Source organism: Mytilus californianus, unplaced genomic scaffold, assembly GCF_021869535.1.
Source record: "Mytilus californianus isolate M0D057914Y unplaced genomic scaffold, xbMytCali1.0.p SCAF_2, whole genome shotgun sequence".
Taxonomy (NCBI): domain Eukaryota; kingdom Metazoa; phylum Mollusca; class Bivalvia; order Mytilida; family Mytilidae; genus Mytilus; species Mytilus californianus.
The window spans coordinates 80,459,183-80,480,414 of NW_026262668.1; the positions used below are offsets into that span (position 1 = coordinate 80,459,183).

General features: G+C 31.5%; 1 protein-coding gene across 4 annotated transcripts in view; it reads right to left on the bottom strand.

Moving 5' to 3' along the window:
• The window catches only part of LOC127728294 (ral guanine nucleotide dissociation stimulator-like 1), a 431,288-nt gene extending 413,273 nt beyond the window's left edge, over positions 1-18,015 (bottom strand). For 2 of the 4 annotated variants that reach the window (XR_007994072.1, XM_052235631.1), the window contains exons 1-2: positions 7,977-8,170; positions 1,621-1,713 (exon numbers count right to left, since the gene is read on the bottom strand). Coding sequence is in view for 3 of the 4 variants with exons in the window: in XM_052235631.1 (XP_052091591.1) it covers positions 1,621-1,713; positions 7,977-8,036 (153 nt within the window). In the remaining variant the exon portion in view is untranslated. Of the gene's footprint in view, positions 1-1,620; positions 1,714-4,639; positions 4,973-7,976; positions 8,171-17,860 lie in introns of those variants that run through there. The other 2 variants (XM_052235632.1, XM_052235633.1) reach the window with 2 other exon arrangements.
• Positions 18,016-21,232: the final 3,217 nt, after the last annotated feature.

Genomic DNA, 21,232 nt, shown 5'->3' on the forward strand with positions numbered 1-21,232 from the left:
TTTGAATATCAGCAACAATCATCCTTAAAATGAATGCATCAATACTGTTTTATAAAAATGTTTTTTTTTAATTAATTTAATTAATTTTTTAATTTATACTCATATATTAATTTAACTAGCTCAAATATCAGTTACATCTTGTGAAAAATAAGATGCCAAGTGGTCAATAAAAATCATAAGCTTAAGATGTACGGACAACACCTTGGCCAAAGAAAGAAGACAAAAATCAACCAGAAGACAACAAAAACATTACACAGACAAGAGTGCACATGCTGAAATGTCTGGCCTTCGTTACAGACAATTGATTTTATGTTGATAGCCCTAAATATAAAGTTTTACTACAAGTATCCCATAAACTTTACACGATCCAAGAAAATGAGGTCAATGTCAGATGATAGCTGACAGACAGACATATACACCTTACAATCATTACATACACTAAACATAGTTAACCTATTGATTATAGTTTAAGAAAAACAGAAAAAAACACAAAAATTTAGCATTGACCAATGAACTGTGAAAATGAGATCAAGGTCAAGGTCAAATAAAACTTGTCAGACTGACATGTACATTGTAAAATATTTCCATACACCAAATATAGTTGACCTATTGCATACAGTATTAGAAAAACAGACCAAAACACAAAACTTAATTTTGACCACTGAACCATGAAAATGAGGTCAAGGTCAGATGACACCTGCCAGTTGGACATGTACACCTTACAATCATTCCATACACCAAACATAGTAGACCTATTGCTTATTGTATCTCAGATTATATGGACTTGACCACGAAAACTTAACCTTGTTCACTTATCCATGAAATGAGGTTGAGGTCAAGTGAAAACTGTCTGACAGACAAGAGAACCTTGCAAGGTATGCACATACCAATTACATTTATCCTATTACTCATAATAAGAGAGAAATTAACATTACAAAAAATCTTAACTTTTTTTCAAGTAGTCAATGAGGTCAAGGACGATGGACATATGACAGACAGAAACTTCAATCATAAGGCATCTACTGTGGATTCATTATTATTCGTTGGAAACCAATATTGGTGGGTTTCGTTGATACAGGTGAACCACAAATTCAAATGATCAACGAATAACATATTTTCTATAGGCTTTGTATGCACAGATTGTCAAAACCACGAAATCAAATATCCACAAAAATACAAGTTTTCCTCAATCCACGAAAATTGATACCCACGAAAATAAATGAATCCACAGTATATACAAAGTATAAAGCATCAAGGTCTTCTACCTTCTGAAATATTAAGCTTTTAAGTAGTTAGTTAACATGTCCGCCGCCTAATAACTATTCTTATGTTGAGCTTTCTGCGACAGAAGTCACAGGCTCGACAAAAACTAAAGACTAGGCAACATAAACCCTAGTAAAAAGAAGAGAGGATAAACATGTTTGCTCTGAAGGGTAAGAATTTCCAGCTCCCCTAGTGGCACATATCCAAGTATGAAATTTACAAACTGATGTAACTTTGTCAACTCCACTGTGATTGACATACTGTCTTAATGGTGCTGAGAATTCTTCAGATACAATGTTAATTACCGGTATTGTTGCCTGTTAATTGAGTAAACTTATGATAAATGATTAAATTTACCGCACAGAATGAGTGGTATGTGACTTTCTTGAGATAAACACTGTACACTGCTCCTTCTTCTCTCTCTTCACGCCAAAAACGTGTAATGTCATCCTGAAATATATTTTACAACATAATTTCATACAAATGCAAAAAACAATTTTGGACTTGAAAGCTCCATTTTATTTTTAGCTGTATTCTTAGTCTAATATTAATGATGACTTACTGCAAGGATGAAAATTAAACTGATAGTAAAATAAAGGCCAAAAGGAACCAGCGTGTATTTTTTTGGCAGTCAAGTTGGAAGTTTTTACAAATATACAAATATTTAAATACAACACATTCAAAACAAATGGTACTATCGATTGGTTTCAATAAATTTAGTGATTAACAAGAGAAAGAAGATTTGTCTAAATACATATAATATCCATAGACATAAATGTACCATATGTATTAAAGGTCTCCTTTGCAGCTTTTTATTAACTGGCATATTGCCAAGACAATCTACATTTAGTGAACTCTTACTAATTATATTTGGTGTCAGTTGCTGGATAGGTTCTCAAAAGGAAGATTTTTGAAGTTTAAGTTCTATCAAAAAAGTCTATTTATGACCAAATTTTTTTATCAGAACTGAACCATGTTGAAACAAAATTTGTAAAAACGTTCAAATAAATATCCATGCCAGCTAAAATGGTCCCATTTGCTACAGCAGTTCAGGTCATAAATACATAATAAACAGCTGTGTCACTTTGCCTGGTGACAATTTTGTGTATTGAAATTGTTGCAAGTATAAAATGAAATATTCAGAGGGTTTCTAATCAGAGGTCTATAAAATGGGCCTATAGACAAAGATGTATTTATAGAATGTCCTAGGGCATAGAAATATTGCCTAGAAGATGACTTGGAACCTCAGACCAGAAAATTTAACACTGTATGCAAATGAGTGCAATAAGATATGACTGTCTTTATGTGTAGCCTTGATTTTTTTGTTAAAATAAGGAGGGAGAATATATTATTAAAGGAAGAAATCAAAAACCACAAGTCAGAGATAAGAACCTACACTATTTCTCAATATACTGAATCAATTACAATTAACATAAAACTGGTAAAGTAAACAAGTGCATTAAAAAGTAACTACACAATGAGTTAAGATTCTTGTCTATTTTATAGTATAAGTGTCTGTGTAGGAGTTACTCACTTTACACACAGGTGTAAAATCTTTTCATATGAATAAAAATTTATAGGAAAACATGGGTTCAATGACTCATATAAAATTAGACATAGGTATTTGTACCTAATAATACTTGTATATTTAAATAACAAACTGTATGTAGACATATTATGTATCAATTTTGAAACTACTTTCCCTTTCTCAGTTTAAATATAAAAATAACTTTTACTTTCAAATTAAAGCAGTTCTTACCATTATACTGCTGAATTTTACAAAAATTAGGGAGATGTGGTATGATTGCCATTAATATGTTGTCTACAATAATATAAAACTGGAAATTTACAAATTTTTTAAATGTTATTTTAGTGTGACAGGACAGATTGCACAAAAATAAGAACTTACAGTTTAAATTTTATTAGTATTGTTTGTATGCATCAATTTCTGAAATCGTAACAATTAAGCATTGTTTTACAGAAAACTAACTAAACCAAACAACACTGATGCTCTTTTTCCATATTGTAATTTATGTATATATGTTATCGTATTTTTCTTCAGTGTGGTTTTATGGTTAAAGGGTGGATTATTATACACCCACATAATATGCAAATTAAACTGATAAACTTATGTTAAGTGGATGGTTAACTTATACTACCATGCTAATTCATTCAAAGAAAGACTGTAATATCACAAATGATTATTTTGACACATGTCATATAATCACTAAAGAAATTGACTTTTGTAAAGTTTTGTTATCATCTGGGATGTTTGAGTTAAAAAGGAAGTTGTTACTGAATACTGACTTACATTGCTGACAGAAACAGTAAATACATAATAAATATTTATATTTGTTTCTGGCATCTTTATTATAATACTATCCATCCCAGCAATGATTTCAAAATCAATAGATTCTCTCCACTAATTATATGTGACCATATTATATGCATGTTTAATTATAATCTAATTTATTTCAGTCTACTTTTTTGTTACAATGAACTTGACCTTGGAAACAGTGTTCTCAAAATGAAAAGGGATCTTTTATTAATATGTGACCATATACGTAAGTTTGTTTAAATCCCATAAAGGGTTCTATGAGTTATAAACAAGAAACTCCTTGCCTTCGCTGAGTCTGGTCAATCTTTTTTTCGACTATTACCTGGGACTATTATACAAAGTCCCAGCTATTACCTAAAATTTAGAAGTGGAGACCTCAATAGGGGTCTTCCTCTCATTATACATGTTATATGTGACCCTTTATCCATGTCAGGTGGCTATCTGATAAAGTATTTGATTTGTCATCAAGAAACCAAAATAAAGAACAGGTGGATTGATGGACAGGTGGATTGATGGACAGGTCTTAATTGAAATGCTTTCATAGTGTCATCTATTATTAAGCTCCCAGAACATATTAGCATAGAAATAGAAATAAAAATTTATTGCAAAAATGCACACTGACTTTGCATGTTTAAGGAAAATCTATTAAAAAACAAATATTGAAATATGTACGCAAACTCAGATGCACATCTTTTATGTACATACAATCATTCTAAAAAATTGAAAAATCTTTGTTGAAAACTGTAAGGGGAGTTGATTACACAAAATTGGTACCATCCTTGAAGATTGCTGCTAAAAACTGACTATAGACCATCTTAAGGAAAAATTATAAAAATTAGTATGTAAAAGGAGTAGATTACAGGTTCTCACTCTTTCCTCTCGTGAATTAAACCAAAGATTGTCCATATTATTTACTTCGATTGCAACTTAGCCATAGATATTAACATGTATCTGTATTTTTCATGTATATAAACAGATACATACACATGTGCATGAAAAAAATTGCATGTTATTTCAAATCTACTAAAATAAACTTACCAATGTCATTTTATCCAACTAATACACAATGTCAACAATGTATTAGTATTATTATTTACTCTGAGCTTGTTTATGCATGTGATTTTCAAGTGTCAAATTGTTGTACTCCCTTCTCAGGAAGTTTCAACAAATTAAAATTGTTTCATTTTATCACATAAATTTCCCCATTTGATATAGTGTTATTGAATATATCCACTTCACAGAGATTATTTTTCCCACTTCTGATTTCAGCTAAATATAACTAAAATTATAAATCCTTATGATTAGTGTAATAAATCACTACAGTAATATTACTTCCTAGTTTTTTTATTTCCAAAAAATATTGTAATACAACACAGGAAAACCTTCAATTTTTTGGCTTGTCTCAAATTATAATTCCTTGTTTAAAAATAGACTTCATTTATATGCACGTTATTTAAAGATGTTAAAAAATCATTCTTGTCAACATATATAAATACAGGAATTTCAAATTTTGAAATAAACCTGTATTTTATTTTCATGTTCTGAAAACTTGATCCATCTTAATCCTTCCACAAAGACCAGCTAAGCCAGCAGTTTTTTAGGTAGATGATTATTTGGTAATCAAAGAATCTCAAAGTTGCATCTGACGTAAAAGAAGTGGAATGACTTAAACACTGATACAAGATATGATAAGTATTAATCCAGAAAAAACAATCAACTATATAACATCACATTAATTCCAACCATAAAACATATTAAACTGCATTTTTTTTATTTCCTCAAATTTCTCATCTATATTGTCACTATTTATATCCAAACATAAAAAAAGTCCCATACATTCTCCAAATATTATCATAAAGCACTTTTTGATTACTTTCAACTTGAAAGTCTCTTCAGTTATTCAAAAGAATTCATAAGTTCTCTCAAGTAAATTTTCATCAAATATTCATCTCTTCAACAATCACTTGTATTTCAAATTGCTCAATGAAATAACTAAATGTATAGTTTAGATGAGAAATTTTTAAGATCAAATTTGCAAAATGAAAATGACTCCTGTTCTATAAGTCTAAGAACAGAATACAAATCGAATAGACATACATTGTAATGAAGTTAGTGAGAAACTAGACACATACATTCATTGATCATCCCTTCAAACTTATCTGTTTTCATGCATCAAGATAAATACTGATTACTGACCTACTGTGTACATGGTACTGCTTGTTTATAATGTAGATATAAACATATACTAAATTACCTCTAATGAACTTATTGTAAGAGTTGGTGGAGGGAGATAAGGGGCCTGTGTTCATAGTTATATTTGTGTATAATGTAAGAAAGTGTATATATCACTTGATTTTATTGAATGTTATTTGTGTTATTCTCAAGTTATAATGTTATTGTCATGTCAAATATTTACTGTTCTTCTGGTCCTTAATTGGAATTAAATATTCTTCTTCTTCTTCTGTAATACTATTGTAGTTTATTGATGTGAATTATAAGTAAATCCAAAGCAGGGTTTTCAATAAGGAATTAAAAAAAACACACATCAAAATCAGAATTATACAATTTGGGTGACCATAATACATGAAGTTCAAATTTTGAGAGTTGACTAGACCCTGATGATGGCAAAAGCTCACACTAGCCCTTTTAGCCAGGTAAGGTGGAAAAAATGAAATACAAGTTTGACTCAACACTTGTTCAGCAGGTTAAATAGTTTTTAAATGCTTTCAGTAACAGCAAACAATCTTTTAAATATTATGACATTTTACCAGAAAATCTGTCTTTTGTGGATACACATATTTTCACAGATTAAATAAAGTAAAATTTGCCAGTTGCAGCATGGATAGACAAAAAATATAAATACTAAGTTAAGGCAAGTATGGAGTAAGTAATGTGCTTTACTCAGTAATGTGCTGGTCATCCCATTTTATTTAACACAATAATAAACTTTTGTTGTCATCTTTCCAGATCAAAATATTGGTCCATGAAAACAACATTTATACTTGGCCCCTTTGATCTACTTTTTTTGGTAAAGCCACAAAATTTATTGACAGTCCAAAACTTTCTTACATTAGCATAATGCATTTTGTTGAAATTTCAAAATGATCAGTTAACTACCATTGTGTCCAATATTTAGAGGAGGAGACATCTAATACATACATATACCATGTAGGCAAAAATTATTGATGGAGGAAGGAGACACAGATAGCGTCAGCATGAAAGCAATAAGTCACACACTCATTTTCGCTACTCTTTCTAAATCAATTTCATCAAGCTGTGTTTCATGGAAATGGTTGCAACATGTCCGACCAGTACTTATTCAGGACACAATTAAGTTTCACAATTTATAAAACTTGTCTACAAATTTGATTTACTAGCAAGTAATGGCAATGTTTGATGTTTTAACTCATCAACAGCCATTCTAATTAAAAGCAAAATGGAGGAAAAAAAGTATATTTTCTTGAATAATTTTTTTCGACTAATGATTAAATTAAAGATTATCATATCTTTTTTGGCAAAAGATTGGGATTTATTGAATGATTTCATTCAAGTTATTGTCTTTTCTGCAATGGCAACAGACCTGTTTAATGGTGTTTGGGGTAAATCAAATTCAAATAATTCGTTAAGTAGGTCACAGTTTCCCAACTGTTTCCATTTTGGGGGCAATTTTTCTGATTTTCTATATACATGATATATATTTTTTTCATTTTTTGTCAAATTTTCAGCTGGACAATTTTTTTCCCTTTCCCTGGATTTCTATTTTTCCTTGAAATAAAATCAAATGTTTTATATTTAGTAGGAGAGTTGGTAGCTGTGTATAATGATCATTACTACTAAGTTGACCATTAATCTCCAATGGGATCATACCCACAAATATTACATTTCCAAAAGATTCTTTTTCAGCAATTGGTCCTCTTTAAACAAAACTGGTAAAACTGAGAAAAAAAAATTTTCACAACACTAAATAAAGTATAATAATCAATTAGTGTAAATTCAGAAATTTTGTGTATCCTTAATATTGCAATTGTTTACCATTAGACAAAATTTTGAGATAAATTATTGTGATTTCAGGAAATGTTATATGCAAATATCACTAGATCAAAATTTAAAATGAAAGTTTTGTTTTTGTAAAACATATTATGTCAGTTTTTGCAAAACATTTTTTTTCCTCATAATTCTGTATGAATCAAAATGAATTAATAATCATATTTAGATTACATGTGCAGTCCGACTGATGTAATTTTAATATATATGTATTACATTGATAACCATTGTGATACCTTATTCAGGGTTTATAAAAAGAAAAATAATTCTGTCTAAAATACTTTTCACATTACCAAATTTAAGAATAAAAGTAAATTGAAATATGATTTACCTTTGAGGTAGGAGAATGATTCCTTACACACATTAGCAATACTTTCATCATCTCTAACATATCTCTGAATACTCCCAACACATATATTACTGTCAATACTTAAAATGCAGCCAAAATTTTATACACATACTGCAGCAGTTAGTTAAAACATGTAGCCAAAAATTTCTTTATTCACACCTACATAGACATAATAATTAATGAAGTAGGTAATTGTCCTTCAGGTGAGAGGCGATTTAAAAGTAAATGGGATTTAAGCTGTCAATAACTCCTACATTTTTGTCATCAATCAATGTATAATATTCACAGGTATCTTTTGTAAAATGATTTCTAATTTGACTGATGCTTCAATAATCACTAGGTATTTCACAACCAGTGTATTGACTATAAGGCTAGTTTTTTACAACTTCATGTGAAAATTTCACTATTATAATCTACTTTAAAAGATTCACTGTTTCATTAATACCTGGGTATGAATATTTTTAAATAAATAAATGCTTATTTTTTGCTAATCATGATCAACTTTTCAAAAGTTATAACTATGAAAACATAAAATTATTTAAAACTGAAAGAATCTAAAATAAACACATGCTGAATATAACTTCTTCTTACATTTTATAAATGTTAGATCAATGTATGCATACAATATGTCACATTGATAACCACAACTAATTCAAATTTTTCTATCATGCCCTTTAGCAATATTGTTTACATATATTTCATAAGGTCATGTCAGATTAACATTGGAATTTACAGAGTATCTTCAAACTTAAATAAAATGTTACAGTAGTGTTTCTTGCATGTTATACCTAAATATACAATAACCTGTTTGAAACAAAACAAGAGTGCACATGCTGAAATGTCTCACCTTTACTGAGCATAAATTTTTTAAAAGTCTTTTAGATAAATGATTAATGAAAAAAATGGGGAATGTGTCCATGGGACACAGATGATGCCCCTGCTTGCATATAACCTTATAAAGGGACATAACTCAAGAACAGTCAAAGTGACGCTACCCAAATTTGAACTTAATCTGAGTTTTGTGGTAATATTAGCATTGTGTATAAGTTTCATAACATTTGGTTGAGGCAAACTTAAGTTAGAGAATGTAAACGAAAAATTCAGCATTTTTTTCCATTTGTAAAGGGGCATAACTCTAGAACAGTAAAAGTGACGCTACCAAAAATCACACTTGATCTGTGTTTTGTGGTAATAAGCATTGTGCATAAGTTTCATAACATTTGGTTGAGGCAAACTTAAGTTAGAGAATGGAAACGAAAAATTCAGCAATTTTTCCATTTGTAAAGGGGCATAACTCTAGAACGGTAACAGTGACGCTACCAAAAATCAAACTTGATCTGTGTTTTGTGGTAATAAGCATTGTGTATAAGATTCATAACATTTGGTTGAGGCAGACTGAAGTTAGAGATGGGAAACCAATTTTGGGAAGTACGGACGTACGGACAGACAAGGGTAAAACTAAATGCCCCCTCTGCTACGGTGGGGGCATAAAAATGATGTTAGGTACACACACCTTACAATCAATGCAGACACAGCATACCTTTGATCACAGACAATACACAAAAACAAGTAAATATACACTGAACGAATAAGTTTGATCTATGACACAATATAAATAAACAAGAGGCTCTGTGCTGGTAGATATAAATAAGAAGATGTGGTATGAGTGCCAATGAGACAACTATCCATCCAAGTCACAATGTGTAAAAAGTAAACAATTATAGGTCAAAGTACCGTCTTCAACACGGAGCCTTGGTTCACACCGAACAGCAAGCTATAAAGGGCCCCAAAAAGACTAGTGTAAAACAATTCAAACAGGAAAACCAACGGTCTAATCTATATAAAAAACTAAAACACTAATGAACCACACCAACAAACGACAACCACTGAACAACAGGCTCCTGACTTAGGACAGGTGCATAAAAATGCAGCTGATTTAAATGTTTTAACAGGCGTCAACCTTCACCCTAACCTGAAACAGTGGTATAACACTACAACATAAAAAGACACACAATAAAATATCAATTGAAATGACTTAACTTGATCAAAAAGACAATACACAAAAACAAGTAAATATACACTTAAAGAATAAGTTTGATCTATGACACAATATAAATAAACAAGAGACTCATGAGAGCCTGATATCGCTCACCTGTAATTTCAGTTTCAGGAATTTGACTTATTTGTAGATCTTACTTTGCTGAACAATTTTGTCATTTACACTTTCTCTCTTTCTATAATAATATTAAAGATTTAGAATACATAACCCAAAACTGTAAAATTTCCTAAAAATTAACTATTTCTGGACAGTAACCCAACAATAAGTTGTCCTATTGATCTGAAGATTACTTGACAGGTAGATCTAAACCTGTTTAACACTTTCATCTATGTCAGTTTTGCTCTTACTGCTTTAGTTTTTGACCCCTATGTTCTATTTTTAGCCATGTGGCCATGTTTGTTAATGGATCAAAACTTTGGATACAATTTAAAAAGTTTAGAAGTATTAGGCCCAGTAGTTTCAGAGGAGAAGATTTTTAAATATTAGCAAACATGATGAACAAATTGACATTTGTGTAAAATTGTCTTTAAAGGGCAATAACTCCTTAAGGGGTCAATTGACAATTTTGGTCATATAAACTTTTTTGAAGATCTTACTTTGCTGAACATTTTTGCTGTTTAGGGAGCTACCATCTGATTTTTATGGGGGAGGCTAGGATGAAAAATTTTGTCCTGCATTTTTTTTTTAATTGTAATCTCTGTCCTGCCTTTTTATTTTTCACTCTATTCAGTCCTGCCTTTTTTATTAGTTTATCCTGACTTTTTTTACATAAATTGTCATCCTGCCTTTTTTTTTTTGCCAAGTTGCTCATCCTGCCTTGTTTTTTTAACTCAAAACTCCTGTCCGACCTTTTTTTCAAATTTCATCCTAGCCCCCATCAAATGGTAGCTCCCTTACAGTTTATCTTTATCTTCAATAATATTTAAGATAATAGCCAATAAAATGCTTCGCTGGGGCGCAGCTTGATACGACCGCAGAGGTCGAACCCTGAACAGTTGGGGCAAGTATGGACACAACATTCAAGCTTGATACAGCTCTGAATTTGGATTGTGATTAAATATTTGACACAGCATAGGTTTCTGACACAGAAAAAAGTTGGTCTAAGAACTTGAATTTTTTTAATTTACCTATTATGGTCCAATGTCCAAAATCAAAATACATGGTTAGATTCAGCATATCAAAACAAAGTTTAATTTTGGACCCCAACTTGGACAAACTTGAAAACTGGGCCTATAATCAAAAATCTAAACACATGTTTAGATTCAGCATATCAAAGAACCCCAAGAATTCAATTTTTGTTAAAATCAAACTAAGTTTAATTTTGGACGCTTTGGACCTTAATGTAGACCAATTAAAAAAACGGGACCCAAAATTAAAAATCTAAATACACGGTTAGATTTGGCATATCAAAGAACCCCAATAATTCAATTTTTGATGAAATCAAACAAAGTTTAATTTTGGACCCTTTTGACCTCAATATGAACCAATTTGATAGCGGGGCCCACAAATAAAAAATCTAAATACATGGTTAGATTCAGCATATCAAAAAACCCCATATATTCAATTTTTGTTGAAATCAAAAAAAAGTTTAATTTTGGACCCCTACTTGGACCAACTTGAATACTGGGCCCATAATCAAAAATCTAAACACATGTTTAGATTCAGCATATCAAAGAACCCCAAGAATTCTATTTTTGTTAAAATCAAACTTAAGTTTAATTTTGGACTCCAACTTGGACAAACTTGAAAACTGGGCCCATAATCAAAAATCTAAACACATGTTTAGATTCAGCATATCGAAGAACCCCAAGAATTCAATTTTTGTTAAAATCAAACTAAGTTTAATTTTGGACCCTTTGGACCTTAATGTAGACCAATTTAAAAAACAGGACCCAAAATTAAAAATCTAAATACACGGTTAGATTTGGCATATCAAAGAACCCCAATAATTCAATTTTTGATGAAATCAAACAAATTTTAATTTTGGACCCTTTTGACCTCAATATGAACCAATTTGATAGCGGGCCCACAAATAAAAAATCTAAATACATGGTTAGATTCAGCATATCAAAGAACCCCATATATTCAATTTTTGTTGAAATCAAACAAAGTTTAATTTTGGACCAACTTGAAAACTGGGCCAAAAATCTAAAATCTAAATACATATTTAGATTCAGCATATCAAAGAACCCCATATATTCAATTTTTGTTGAAATCAAACAAAGTTTAATTTTGGACCCCAACTTGGACAAACTTGAAAACTGGGCCCATAATCAAAAATCTTAACACATGTTTAGATCCAGCATATCAAAGAACCCCAAGAATTCAATTTTTGTTAAAATCAAACTAAGTTTAATTTTGGACCCTTTGGACCTTAATGTAGACCAATTTAAAAAACAGGACCCAAAATTAAAAATCTAAATACACGGTTAGATTTGGCATATCAAAGAACCCCAATAATTCAATTTTTGATGAAATCAAACGAAGTTTAATTTTGGACCCTTTTGACCTCAATATGAACCAATTTGATAGCGGGGTCCACAAATAAAAAATCTAAATACATGGTTAGATTCAGCATATCAAATAACCCCATATATTCAATTTTTGTTGAAATCAAACAAAGTTTAATTTTGGACCCCAATTTGGACCAACTTGAAAACTGGGCCAAAAATCAAAAATCTAAATACATGTTTAGATTCAGCATATCAAAGAACCCCATATATTCAATTTTTGTTAAAATCAAACAAAGTTTAATTTTGGACCCTTTGGACCTTAATGTAGACCAATTTGAAAACTGGACCCAAAATTAAAAATCTAAATACAAGGTTAGATTCAGCATAACAAATAAATAAATGTGGTCAAAGATTTTACAAATCTAATGTGCCATACTGTGCAATTAAAGATTACTTCTTGAAATTTTTCAATATTTGAAATTTGAAAAAAAAATAATATTTGAAGAATAATTCTTTTTAATTTCTGAAATCTGAAATGAGATAAAATTGACCCCCCACAATTTCTTTCTACCCCAAAAAAATTCTTTCCCTCAAGATATGGTCATAATCTCAATCAAATTTCCAATGGAGTTTGCAACCATAATTACCCATTTAAATTTACCATAGTGCTAACTTAATCTATTTTATAATAGAATTTAAAATATAGTGTTAAATCTTTCATATGGATTTTTTTGTAAAAAAAAAAGATGCAACATTTGCAGATATTTTTACTGGTCTTCCTTTATAAATATGCATTTCTTTAAACATAATTTAAAAGCAGTGTAAGGGAAGAAACCAAAACGTTGTATTTGGATTACCTCCCTTACACTGTTTAAAATTATCTTAATTGTTCATTAACCATTACTTTATACATAATTTAAAAGCAGTGTAAGGGAGATAATTTCAATGATGTATTTGATTTATCTCCCTTACACTGCTTTAAATTATGTTTTGTACTAAAGTATTTGTCCATTAACCAGGACAACCTTGTTTTTCCCCCTTTTTTGCCCCTAATTCCTAAACGGTTTGAGCCATAACCCCCCAAAGCAAATCCTAACCATCCCTTTGTGGTATGGAAACTTGTAGTATAATTTCAGAGAGATCCATACACCGTTCCACAGTTATTGTCTGGAAACTAGAAAATGCTTATTTTTGGCCCCTTTTTGGCCCCTAATTCCTTAACTATTGGTACCATAACCCCCAAAATCAATCCCCACCTACCTTTTGTGGTATTGAACCTTATGGTAAAATTTCAAAGAGATCCATTCACTTAAACTAAAGTTAGAGTGCGAAAACCAATGTGTATTCGGATGACGATGCCGGACGACGACGCCGTCATACCAATATACAACCACAAAAATGTTTTTGCGGTCGTATAAAAACTGCAAAATTTCATTACAATTACCAATTTAGTGGCAGCAACCCAACAATGGGTTATTTGGTACGTCTGAAAATTTAACAGCTGATAGATCTTGACCTATTGAACATTTTTACCCCATGTCAGATTTGCTCTAAATGTTTTAGTTTTTGAGATATAAGCCAAAAACTGCATTTGACCCCTATGTTCTATTTTTAGCTATGGTGGCTATGTTTGTTGATGGATCAAATCTTCGGATACAATTTATAAACAAGATACCCTAGGGAACATTCAGTTAAATTTTGAAGGTATTTGGCCCAGTAGTTTCAGAAGAGAAGATTCTTGAAATAGTTTAAGATGACGATAGCAGACGACGATGAACGCCAAGTGATGGCATAAGCTAACATGGCCCTTTTGGCCAGGTTAGCTAAAAAGATGTTTCAATATCAACTAGACAACTTTAACCTAGGACAAAATGGCGTTAAATAAAGTTACGTACACAGGTAAATTTAAATATAATAATTTTGTTGTTAGGAGTACAGAAACATTTTTTACAAAATAAATTTGTTGTTCATAGTTTGAGAACAGAAGTGAAAATTTCTTAGTCATACTAAATACCTATCAAAAGGTGGTACATATTAAAACATCAGAGACTAAAATCAATTAAAACACATCCCAGGCAGGGATTTAGTGATTTAACGCCATGGACAATCAAAGAAGACATGACTTGTGACCATATTACAGGACCTGTCTATTGATTTAATTGTTTATTTATTTTTCGCGCTTTTTTACTTGTCACTTCTCATTTAAATATTATATCAATAATAAATATAAAAAGCCGATATTTTTTCATGCAGCAGGAAGTGTAGTAGTGTTAATCAAAGCATGGTGGCCAAAATTAATGCAAAGTGGGGCTGCTATTCTAAAATAGCCTAGGAAAACACTGGTATTTTAGCACCCCTTTATTCTATAATTTTGATTTTTTTCTATCCATTTTTCTCTTTTTGTGATGCTGGTCAGTTGTTGAAAAAGAAAATAAAAGAAGAATGTGTCTGAGGACACGAATGCCCCCGCTCAAGATTGCTTTTCAAACAAAAATGGGACGGAAGGAAAGACAAAGAGACAGATAGTCAAGGGTATCTGCTATCACTTAAGGCTCCCTATTCCTGGCGACAGAGGCATAAAAAGTGTCTGAAACAAAACATTGTCCCTACACATTCAACATCATGTTTTAATCACAGAGAAAAATAATAAAGTCAAACTTGCCTTAACGACCACCTGCTGTTAACAACCGCTTTGCAATCCCTCAATAGATATCTCTATACATTTCTACCACCTGCCTAACTCGACAAGCCACCACAGAAATTTGTTTAAAATGACCACATGGAATGTCTTAAATGACCCGAATTTACTTGGAAGGATCAGCAACTTTCGAGAAATTGTAATCGTACAGCCATTTGAAGATAGATGTTGACTTTCGACTCCTTAAAATTAGGTGAATATCATTGCAAGAGTATCGGATTAACTTGAGGTTTGAAGATTGTTGACATTCTAACAATCCTCCATCCTAGAGTGAATCTGCTTAAATGGAATCTGCCGAGTTTAGACAATTGATTATGGTCAAGGCTTCCACAAAGGACGTCTATTACCAAGCTCAAGATACATGTAGCTTATTGCTTATTATTTTCAAGTTCAACAGGTGTTTTGAGTGAAATTGGTTATTCAAACATGTCCTAAAAACAAAGCTATTGACAGTTATATGAATGTGACAAAAATTGCAAAAAAATGACGATTAAGAAGTTGATGATTACAGAATATAATAAGCATGGCTAGAGAAATAAAATTTTCTTGTAAGTAATACTTTTATAAGGAACAAACAATCAAATTATATTTTTAATTGAATAAAACATATTCAAAAGTCTCAAATCTGTGATGGAGTCCTGTCCTCAGCTGAGAAGCAATTATGTTGCCCGAGTCACATAGTGAAGAAATTTATATAAAATCTTGAAGAACATGCGTTCAAAGGCTCTGCTCCCTGGGTATTTTCACAGGAATTATACATGTATTTGACATAATATAACAAGAACCTCGTCTTGTGATCATGGTGATTATGAAAAAAATGAGAAAAAAAAATACAAAAAGGCAAGAAAAAAATTTAATTTCATAATGAACATTTCTCATAATATAATTAGTCATAGTGGATATACACACAAGACCAATACAGTATTATTCACTTATACTAGTATATTCAAAAGTTATAGTGCACATAAATACTTCCTTCTATTCAAATTTGGTAACTTGTATTCAAAGATCATGTTTTACTGTATATGAAATAAATGGAGAATGTGTCCATGGGACTCGGATGATGCCCCATCTTCGCTAGCCAAGGGTTACGATCCACAACCCTCCTCTCCACCCTTGGCCGATTAAGCCAACATTTGTGATAACAATGTTGCACCATCTATCGGTAGATTAAAGTCACGCCCATACCGAATACATTATTCTTGACCAATGGTAGCACTTGAACTCTTTAATTTGGAGGTAAAAACACGGTAGCGTCTAGATTCTACACACTTGGTAAAGCAGGAAACAAAAATATACATAGACATTCATGCATTTGTGCAAGAAAAATACACAGGAACTTCTATTAGTTGATTAAAAACATTCAAATTGTCACTAAATATAGTCGTATGTTTAGGGATGTAAAGACTTGTTGCACAATAAGCACGTGGCAATTGTTTACATACACTTTCTACATTTACAGGTGATCATGTTATAGGCGCTTTTTGATTGGATGCAGCAAGTTTCGACTGCAACCAATGAAAATCATTACCTTGTGTCTCCGAAATTCTATCTCAATCTGCCAAGGGTGGAGAGGAGGGAAGTGGATCGTAACTCTTGGCTAGCGAAGATGATGATGCCCCCGCTTGCATATAAAAGTTATAAAGGGAGATAACTAGAGTACTGTAAAAGTGACGCCATACAAATTCGACCTTGATCTGAGTTTTATGATGATACATGTGTAAGCATTGTGTATAAATTTCATAACATTTGGTAGAGAAAAACTAAAGTTAGAGAACACAAACAAAATTTTCAGCAATTTTTCCATAAAATTTGTAAAGGGGCTTTACTCTAGAACGGTAAAAGTTACACCACCCAAATTCATTCTTGATCTGTGTTTTGTGGTAATAAGCACAGTGTATAATTTTCATAACATTTGGAGAGGCACACTAAAGTTAGAGAACAGAAACTAATTTTAAGACGTATGTATGGACGGACAAGGGTTACACTAATGCCCCCTCTGAAGCAGCAAGGGTATAATAAAAGCAGAATAATTACTTGCTTTGCATTATGTTAACCAAGGGTGCCTAAAAAACACTATATTGAGTCAGTGAGTGCCAAACTAACCTGGTGCCGAAGTGAATAGAATTCTGAGATTGATTAGTGTTTAACACCACTTTCAACACTGTTGTGCTATTTCGTGGCGGTCAGTTTTTATTGGTGCAGGAAGCCAGAGTGCCCGGAGAGAACCACCTATCTTCGGTAGGAAAACAGACAATCCTAGTCAATTAAGATTAGAGTCAAGTGCACCTGGCATGTGCGGGTTTCGAACTCACAACCTCAGTGTTGACTGGCTAGTTATACAGTAGTTAGACTACCTAGACCGTTCGATTCGGCCACTGAGGCCCCTGAATTCTGAGACAAACACCCAAAACCTTTAGGTAGCACCTGCCCCATATAATATTATACAAATGTACTTGAAGGTTGTATGTTAACGTCTAAATGGATACGTGTGTTGATGGGCTGCTGTCTCTTCAAACTATTAAGTAATATGTCTGTTGACAGGTACACCACTGTTACAGACAGTGACATATGATATGAAAAATTATGATACGAAATGAAAACATTGTACAGACGGACTTGATTAAACAGTTTTTAACAACTTGTAATGATTTACCTGGCCTTCTTGGCGTCCTAAGGCCATTCCTTTGACATCATCCTAACACTGCATGTCGTAGAGAAATTTAAAGTTCCACATAGTTTACATTTTAAACGAGAAACTTTAACTTAATTTTTGGTCTAGCAGATGCTCTTCAACCTACTTCCGGTTCATGGTAATAATTAATTTCCGGATCTTATCGGTATTTTCCGGGAAAATAATAATTCACTGAAATGTGTTTTCAGAGACATATTAATACTTCTTTTCCATAATTTGATCAGTTCTTTGTTAATATCCCACAAATTTCTACCAACCTGGTGTCTACAGTTGAAGAATTTTTAAATTTCTTAGAGGCATTTTCAGTCCTAATAATTTATCAAATCAAGGATTTCAATAGTAAGAAAATCTTACTATACAAATCCTTGATCAAATTGACTAGGCCTAATGCTTTTTATATTTTAGCTGGGAACAGTATATATATATATGTTCCTGATTTTAGTTAGTATACTTTTTTTTACTGAAGTTTCAAGAAAAGAGCATTTTTCAAAGAATTGAATTAAATTACTGGTTTATTAAAATGGGGGGTGCATTCTTTATTAAAAACATACATTTCATGTATCTGAATATACAAATTACCAGAGGCGGATTTAGGGGGCCCGGCCCCCCTTATGGAGCTCCCCTTATGGAGCTTCATTTATTGTTAATCTAGACTTTTAACCAGTTCCACTACAAGTTTTGTCTAGTTTAAGGGGGCTCCCTTGCCCCCTTTTCAAAATCCTGTATCCGCATCTGATTACATATAAGTACTGTTAAAAATGAAATAAAATGAGGAATAAACTTTATAAATTAATGCATTTTGCTTAGTTTAGACCAGGTAATTATTAGTTTTAAATTTTCAATTTACCTCAAGTGAATCCCTGAAAATTGTGACCCAATTATTGATTAAATACTGATCAATATATATATATATGGTCCGGGTACACAGTTATCGTCCTTTGATTTTCGTTGTCCACGAATATAGTCCCTAGTGTGGACAGTGTGTTACTTGTCGATTTTTTTTATACCCCTTCCGAATTTATTTCTCCATGTTTTATGACTCAAATAGTAAGTAGGGGGGTGAAATGACACTGTAAAAAAATTTGGGTCATGAATTTTAAAGTAAAGTAGTGATTTGGTCCAGCTGAAAAATGTTAAAAATTAGCACATCGGAAGCTGTCAAAAGATTTGAAGACCCCCTTAGCATGAAATTGTCCATATTTTGAGTTAGAGCCGATGAAGTTTTCTATAATTTTGATATAATTTGTCCCAAAAGTAGTACAACACACTGTAAAAATATTATTGAGAAAGTGCAGGTGGGATTTTTTTAATTTCCATTTATTGTCTAAAAGAAATGCACTACGAAATAACTGTGTACTCGGACCTAAGAGGTGAAATCAGGAAATATAGAATCTGTACTTTGGCAACTTCCCTGAATGATTTGATGGTGTCAATTTATCAAATAGCATAAAACTAAAGGATTTAAACTTTTATTTGATAGAATTTCTGCAAAAATGACCAATTTTGGCATTTTATGGTCAAAATAAGCATTTCATAGCTTTTTCAATTTTGATGCATAAGTGGCATTCTGACTTTCTATCTGACAGGTTTTTATGTGTCAATATTTGTGTTTCTATGTTTCAATCCAGTTGTATTACTCATTTGTGAACTCTGAATCTACAGAAAAGAAGATTATCTCAGACAATATGCGCAAAATGTGTTGTATATATGATCATCGTCTAACGCCCTGTTTGGATCAAGTTAAATGTGAGGAGCTTGGAACATAAAAGTTGAAGTCCATTATAAAGACCTCACTAAATTTGTATAAAAAGCACTTAACAATGTCTTTTGTACCTGTTTTATGTCACAAAATACCTTTCTTTTCTTCTGTAGGATAGCAAGTGGTTCAAATATAAGCCTGTTGAGACTAAAATTGCATGCATGTTTTTCACTAAAAAGTGAAAAATCTTTGTATCAGACCATACTGTCTGCAAAAAAAGTTGAATGCAAGAGTCTTTTTGTGCTCAGATTTATTGTATCATGTCACCTGAGTATAGAAATGATAGAAAAGACACAAAATTTTATTTCATATAGCTTCAATATGCATTTTTAAATGTAAATATGTGATACGGCCTAAATTGACCCTAAATTATTTTCAGTCTTACTTGGCCTAAGACCCTTTTAAGCTAATGTGATATGTTATTTGTAAGTTTTCTTTCCATTTAAAGTACATTAAATACATATGTAAGGATTATTTATAACCAAAAAGCTTTACAAATTTAAAATTGCTGGAAAATATTACATCTTCATATAAGGCCCCCCTTCATTGGAAAACCTCCATTTTTAGCCACAGGCTCATATAAATTTGACTTTTTAATAATTATGATAAGTCTGATGAATCAAATGAGTACTCTATTGCTTTTAATACATAATATATTATATATTAAGGCATTTCAAAAGTATTTTTTTGCAATATTTTAATTTTTTAAGCCTCAATTGTTGATAGTTGAAAATTTTCAATTTTAACGTCTAAATTTAACACTCAAAGTTCAATATAGAATTAGTCATATTGTCTATAATATATATCCTATTGCCATGAAACTTTGTAAGCAGTCTTATAATTTAATAAGCTTTAGTCATACCAAGTTTCATTAAGATTGGTCAACTTTTTCTACCCTATTAGGTCCGGGTACACAGTTATCGTCCTTTGATTTTCGTTGTCCACGAATATAGTCCCTAGTGTGGACAGTGTGTTACTTGTCGATTTTTTTTATACCCCTTCCGAATTTATTTCTCCATGTTTTATGACTCAAATAGTAAGTAGGGGGGTGAAATGACACTGTAAAAAAATTTGGGTCATGAATTTTAAAGTAAAGTAGTGATTTGGTCCAGCTGAAAAATGTTAAAAATTAGCACATCGGAAGCTGTCAAAAGATTTGAAGACCCCCTTAGCATGAAATTGTCCATATTTTGAGTTAGAGCCGATGAAGTTTTCTATAATTTTGATATAATTTGTCCCAAAAGTAGTACAACACACTGTAAAAATATTATTGAGAAAGCGCAGGTGGGATTTTTTTAATTTCCATTTATTGTCTAAAAGAAATGCACTACGAAATAACTGTGTACTCGGACCATATACAGAGACATATAACAAGAATAATTCAGTCCTTCCCCATAATCGATCTCTCCTACTTGTGAGTAATTGTAGATAAGTGGAATATAACGACTGTATTATTCGGGTTAAGAGACATATAATACATATTCAATTTGTATTATATGTTTTTGATATATAAAACTTATTTCATATGTAAAATAAACCCCACTTGCATTCTTCTGTTTTTCAGATTTAAAAAA